Genomic DNA, 7,087 nt, shown 5'->3' with positions numbered 1-7,087 from the left:
TAGCAATACAAACTAACTGGCATTTGCCGTTTAAATGGCCTATTTTATTTTTTAATAACGGTATTTTGAACACCGTGATTAAGTGATCGATGGTTCTTATAAGTAGACTTGGTTTTCTTTGTACCATCGCCGACATTGAATTTTGTTTCAAATTTGGAAATAATATTTTTTTTGTTTTGTCATTTTTAACTTTTTGTAATCTTTAATCAGTTTTCTTTTAAGGTTTTTTTAATTGTTGTTTAAGATGTATTGTTATTTTCTTACATTCTTTAATTTCAGTGAATCGTAGGTATTTATTAAACATTTTGTACCGAATGAGAAAAAAAACTATTTCGTGCACTGATCTCGAGGTCAGAATTTAGTTTGCTGAATGTTCAATTTGAAAATGAGGTAAGTGTCTTCTAGTATTTCTCTCGTCAAACAACTTTAATATGCCCAATAAAGCCTGCAAATCTACATTTACTAGACTCAACCAACAGCCAATCAGAATTTTCGCAAATTTTGACTTTTAAACCACTGTGCGCTGTCCCGTTAGTTTCGATTACAGCAGGTAGCAACTACTCTGGTCGATCGATAATAATGAACTGAAATTTGCTCAGTTCTGTTACGGTCGCTAGGGTTTCAAGACCTACTCAAGATGAAATTATCAACTAAATGTGCTATCGTAATTGCCATCACCATCATAGGGACCAGCATGGCAAGCGAGTCGAACGCTCGAGTTCCGCAATCAGATAAAGCTCGAAATCGAACCAAACGTACGCTCTTTTTTCCGTACAATTCCTGTATAGGGGTAAGTGTTTTGAAATATTCGGCGTAATTTTGAAAGTCATTTCAACGCCATACTTATTGAAAGTTCCATACTTTATCCCACAGCTACTTTGGGCGATTGCAGTCCCATTGGGTGTACCGGATCGAAACATTTTCATGTCGTACAATTTCGAGGGCAACTACAATAGTCCTACAAATTTACATGTGTTTACAGAGGGCTTTTGGAATTATGTAAGTTAAAGTGTAACCAAACTATACACAACACCTGGCAATTTCATTCCTCTTCACTTGCTAACTGCTGCAGATCAGAGGTATTGCGCCTCCCTTGGAAGAACCGCCTATCTACATCCATCGATCCTTGCAAGGGAATGCCCAATTGGTGAACTCAACCGGAAATCCGGACTCGGAAAGTAAGGAATCTGATGCCACAACGGAAGTACCACAACAGGAGGCAGGTGAGCGCGCTCTACGAGCTGTTCCTAGCTATCCGGGAAAATTCATCACCCGCAAGAAGGTCTACCATGCCATCGAAGAACATTTGATTAAGTGAGTAAAACAGTCTACAGATGAGTTGTAAATTATAACAACCCTTGAATTTGGTTCAGAAATGGCTTCAACGGTAAGAAGTGTCTCCTGCGGGCGATCTGCGATGCCGCCGAACTCCCAATGATGGAAAACAACGGCGTCTTTGGAGATTTGGTGCACATCCTGCTCACTCCCTCATCCTCGGAGGACGAGCAGCTTCCTGCCGAGTTCTACAAAGCCGAACGTCTCGGCCAGGAAGGCCGATGTCGGAAGTACCACAAACACTGTAAACATGACATTCTCGATTTGTTCAGCTTTATAATGGAATGAAGTAGATGAAGTTTCCGCTGAAGCTGGATTGCAAATTTTGTGGGTGAGAAATTCACATTCCTGCGCCCAATTAAGCGTGTCTTGTTAGGGAAACACCCCGGTCGCATTTTATTCATTTTTTGATGAACTCATTTCTCAACAAAAGCCTTTTGCGGTCGTTCATTAAGTGATCTCCAAAACATAAAAGGCATAATAAAGCGGCACTCGAACCACGCCGTACGGCGTGCTCTCGTTTTTGGTTTGATTAGGTATGTCAAGCGTCATTTACAATGTAGAAGAAATATGGCAAGTGAGCGTCGTGTGCGCGGATTGCGGGGCTACGAAAATAAATCAAGTTATGCTCGGCAGCCAAACGCCCGGCCTGGGCAGTTTCAGCGTGCGGTCGCTGCCTTTGGAATGTCCGTGTCCGTGCGTGACCATAGTGCGTTGTGATGTCAGTTTGTCACCACCACCGGACCGGTGCATCGTAAAAGTAAGAATTATCAATTAATCCTCCGATGAAAACACTGAACGCGGCTACGCGGTCGTTAAGCGTCAAACCGTTTCACGCGGGACAACATAATATGTCAGCTGGTGGAGTGGCTGTTTTTGGAAGGGCCCTATGAAGTGACGTGCTAAGCGAAATATGAATATGAATAAGTGAAAAAAACAGAGTTTAACTTAATTTCATTAAAATAAATTGAGTATAACAATCATGCTTGTGGATGAGTGTTGAAAAAGGACGAATCAGACCAGGGTTTCGATTGAAATTTTACATGTAATCAACTAATAACATATTAAGTTAAGTACTGAAAAGCAGTAAATTGGTCCAAATCGGCTCAGAAACCGATTGATTACAAACTCCTTACATTCAACCGCTGAGTCGCAACTCGGCCGGCATCTCCTGTTCGACGCTAAAGTGGTACCCTTCAATCATCGGCATCGGCTATCTGCAGCAAGGAAGTTCCATAACATCGTGTGGCCCAGAACTGGATCAGAGCGTAAGAAACCAGTCCGGCCAGGCCAGGGCCCATCCACGACTTTCGATTTCAGCGAACGCCGCGCCGCACTTCACCGCCCCACACCACACCACACCACATGCTTGCCAGCAAGCGAGCGAGCAAAAACACATCACTGGCACTGGCGTGGCACTGGTCAACTGACATACATCCATTTTTGTTTTTCCAGCGCTGCCCCTCTTTCCCCGAGCTTTCCCGCAGTCTCACAGAAGGCGATCGCTTCAGCGCGTTCTGCCTGCGTGCTCCATCCTATGGACCGCCGATCCTCGCTGCTCCTTGATTGTTGGCTGCGTGATACTATTCCGAACAGCGACGGGAGGTAAGGTCCGATGGATGGAGTCCAACCACTTCATCTATCTATTTTCATAAACATCATTATCGCGCTGGAGACCCCGCCCCGTGCCTTTAGTGGACTGAGCCGCAACAGCAGCAGCAGCAGCAACTAACAGATCTGCCTGATGCGGACGATCGAAGCACATTAAACATTGCATAAAAAACGAGAGCACCACGATGACGACGACGACGACGACGTTGGCGACGAAGCGGCAGCACACAGAGAGATGTATTGCATAATCCGGTCAGTGAGGCTGCCGCAAACGAGCCGAGAGCGGTGGAAACCTGGAATGAACCTTAGGAGCGGTCCGCGGAAAAACTAGTTATAGTTTTGCGCGGGTATCGTCTCTTTCGGTCTAATAATTATTGCTACCCTTTAAGAAGTGGTGCCTCCAGCGGCGGACAGACAGGAGTATGGCGAAATGAATGTGCGTGGACACAATCTTCGGACTAGAGTGAAACTAGAGCAGCGAAGCTGAACCGAAGAAGACGATTTGTTCTTGTTAGGCAAGCTGGTTAGTTTTGGTTAAAATGGTAACTCCTCGTTTCAGGTGCTGTTTTTTGGCAGTCCTAACCAGAACATGTTTGCAATAGTACCCATGTACATGTACATATACATGTACATATGTATTAGATTATTTCAGATTTAGGAAATATGGGGGAAAATATGCTAAAGAAGCCACCCATTTTATTCAAGTCGGTCCGAAGGATCAGCTGGTTCGGATCGGAATCTAGAGCAACTAATTTCTGTAGCAAAATAGGGGAATTGTGTATAACGTGCCCCCCCCCCCCCTTCGTTTTTCTCTAAACAAGCGAAATTAGAATGCAAAACCACCCAGAAACCATAGTATTTAATGGAACTAGCCTACTATGCAAGTATGACAGATGTCACATGCTATAAAAACAATACAAAAATAAATTTGTTTTTGAGCAGCTTCCGATGTAACTTAGCATGATTGCTTTGCTTTAGCATTTAATATTTTTTCAAATAAGTAAAAGCTGGCCAATATGCCCCACTTGCGGTGGTGCAATTTGCCCCCGTGCAAATGTGGCTATAAACATTGGTAAACAGATCTAAGTTGAAGTCAATTGCCATTATTCAATTCAGTTAGTATTGTAGAGTAACCGTGGTGGGAATAATTTATTACCAACGTCCAAATTCCAGGTAATTCAACTACGCAGCTGCAGTATAATGTGCCCCTTGCAGAAAAGAAAAAGGGTCGAAACTAGGTTTATTTTATATAAAAATACGATATTTTGAAAACAACGGAAATAGTTTTATTTTCTACAAAATAGAGTTGGTCTGTCACTGGTAGAAATACTCAAATTACCGCATTGGGCATATTATACCGCAGGTGGGGCATTTTACCCCGCGCAGATGAGAAACACAACATTTAGGTGCTTTTATTAAATAATTCCTAGCATATTTATTCCACAACACTAAATGAAATGAACAATTGCAATTAATTTTCAGCTTAAATACCAACATATACTCGTAGTTGTAACGTTAATTTGGGGAAGCATAACAGAGATATATCCACTTATTCTTAAGGGGGCACATTATACACATTTCCCCTAAATGGTTTGCTATGTTTCTGACGTTTACGCTTCCTCGTCATACATCATCACGATACGATGTTCAGATACTTTCGATTGTAATGCTGTGAAGTATACAAATAACTACAGAGCAGAATACCGAGAAAACTTGCAATGTACAGAGAACGATAGTGATAATTCATAGTCTTTCAACCGTCAAATTTTTTACTGGTTGGCGTTAAGTCAGACCACCGAACCAAGTAACAAAATACTGATTTTGAGAAAAGCGAAGTCGAAGTTTGCTACTCTGTAATGTTTGTAGCTATATCAATCAGCTCATATCTCTGGCTTTTTGCAAATTTATGTAAACTGACTAAAGTAAAATGTAGCTTGGGAAATCCTTGTTCGTTTGCTGTCAGTTCTGACTTAACACCAACCAACTGGCATTTCACATGTTCAATCCATCATAATAAGTGGTGCTTTCAACTACTTTCGAAGAAATTGACGAAAACGAATTGGCGTTGTAAATGATAACCCAGATTAATTGATTATTAGCTAAATGACAAGTTGGTAAACGGTTGAACAAAGCATACTCCCAGTGCCTTGCCCACCTGAAGGCATTGGCGTGCTCAGGCTGTAAAATATATTGTAAAAGAAATAATTTCTATTTTAAATTTAATCGGCCACTCTTTTTGGGACGAATAAATGCATAAAAACAGTTCCAGTTTCAAGTCCACTTTGAAGTCCACTTATAAACTAAATTTCATGCTCAGTTGTAAGCCCAATTTAAGCACAATTTCAAAATCAAATTCGATTAAGCGTGTAGGGCGCTATATCTCTGCATATTAGCGTTGGTAAGAGGAAATGCTTGTCAACTTAGAGAATATATTAGCTCGTTTCATTATGCCTGATATTTATTTCCAGGTAGAATAAATTAAATTTGTCACATGGTTTTCGAACCATTATAAATCTCGCATATGCATAGTATTTTTCGCTGTAAATTTACAAATTATGGCTGCTTATGAGTTACATTACTATTGAGTAATTCTCGCTGAAACGGGGCCTCTACTGACAAGAGGTCTTCAAATATTGGAACTTTTACGCTTAATTGATTGAAATTGGTTAAAAAAAATAAGAATTATACTTTTGATACCTCGAAATAGTGGACCCCAAGTTCGCCAAGGGGCCCAACAGTTTCAAAAGAAGTTGAACTTTGAGCAAACCTTGGGATCTATATCATGTAATATTTAAAAAATTGTCATGAAACAACTAACAAATGGTCCGGTTCTGTAAAGGACAAGAACAGGCCTTTCAAATGGAATTAAAAAAATTTTGGCGGCCATCTTGGTTTTGGTCGCCATATTGGATTTTATCAAAAAACCTCCGTTTTCACCATAAGTCCCCTAACCGATTTTCATTTTAAGACCACCATTGGAAAGCTGAGAAAAAATGCTACAAGAAACATTTATAAAATTAGGTGTGCAATAGGGCTGTCTAACCGGTAGTACCGGTAGTACCGAAACCGGTAATACCGACCAATTTTTGAATACCGAAATACCGGTTTTGGAAAGGCAAAAAACCGGTATTTCCGGTATTTTCTAATGTCGGATATTTTCAAACTCATTTAAAATTTTGCTTCGAAAATATGTCCGCTCCGGTATCAAAGGAGAACTAGGTTTGATAGAAAACTTATAGAAAAACAACTTAGTGTTAATGCTGAAGAGATTCTTCGATTACTAGTAATGAAGAGGGTGAAACTGTGGGTCAAATAATCAAAGCTCTTGTACCCGTTGGAGTCACAGTAGAGCATTTTTATTGTAAAAATGTTTCATTGTATGAGCCACCAAATTATTCGACGCTCTCAAATAACTAATCTAGGAAATAGTATCAGAGATCTTTGCGCATTTTTAGCATTCTTGCCATTAAAGGATCTGCAAGGAAAGACTTTAGAATATTTCTCAAATATTTCGAGTGATGCCGCGACATTCATTATGCTGCAAGCTAAAATACCAAGATTTTTGAAAATAGTTAAAAGCAAGTTTCCTTACTACAAATATGAAGAAATGAAAAAAAATCCTAATGCGCTTGGAGCCTTTCGTCAAATTTCGGAAGAAGCGGAAGTTTTTGTAATTGTTGGAAGCGTTGGAAGCAAAATCCGTTCTAGCGAAAAAGATGAATGGCTTAGCGTATTATACCTGCTCACTGGCATGCCCAGGCTGGGACTGGGACCTTCTTTAAAATTTATTATAGAATTAAAAAATTCCTCAATGTGTAATCCGAAAGTATGGAGATATCATTTCAACAGCTAATTTTGCAAGAAGTAAATTAATAGCGTAAAAGTAGATCCAGTCAACCTCAAGTCCAAATCCGAATGCAACTAGACGGCCAAATTTAAGTGCATTTTCATGTGAGATTTCCAATCCAAATTTAAGTCCGCTTTCATGTCCAACCACAATTTCAATTTTATGTTCGATTTTAGGTCCAATTCCCACCAATTCTTTTTGAAGTAAAACTAAGTAAAGAAAACTGATCCATCCTAAATATGAGTCTAACTTCATGTGAATTTCACAATTTTAAGTCCTGCTTCAGTTTAAATT

The 7,087-nt window shown here is 40.1% G+C and overlaps 1 protein-coding gene across 1 annotated transcript; it reads left to right on the top strand.

Moving 5' to 3' along the window:
- Positions 1-694: 694 nt before the first annotated feature.
- LOC128741091 (uncharacterized) lies at positions 695-1,623 on the top strand. Its single transcript, XM_053836667.1, has 4 exons — positions 695-790; positions 874-999; positions 1,073-1,314; positions 1,374-1,623. Exons 1-4 carry the CDS (start codon positions 695-697, stop codon positions 1,621-1,623), a joined length of 714 nt encoding a protein of 237 aa, XP_053692642.1.
- The last annotated feature ends 5,464 nt before the right edge of the window (positions 1,624-7,087 follow it).

Source organism: Sabethes cyaneus, chromosome 3, assembly GCF_943734655.1.
Source record: "Sabethes cyaneus chromosome 3, idSabCyanKW18_F2, whole genome shotgun sequence".
NCBI lineage: Eukaryota > Metazoa > Arthropoda > Insecta > Diptera > Culicidae > Sabethes > Sabethes cyaneus.
Note: the sequence above shows the minus strand (reverse complement) of the source record. Positions and strands in the feature narration are given on the sequence as shown.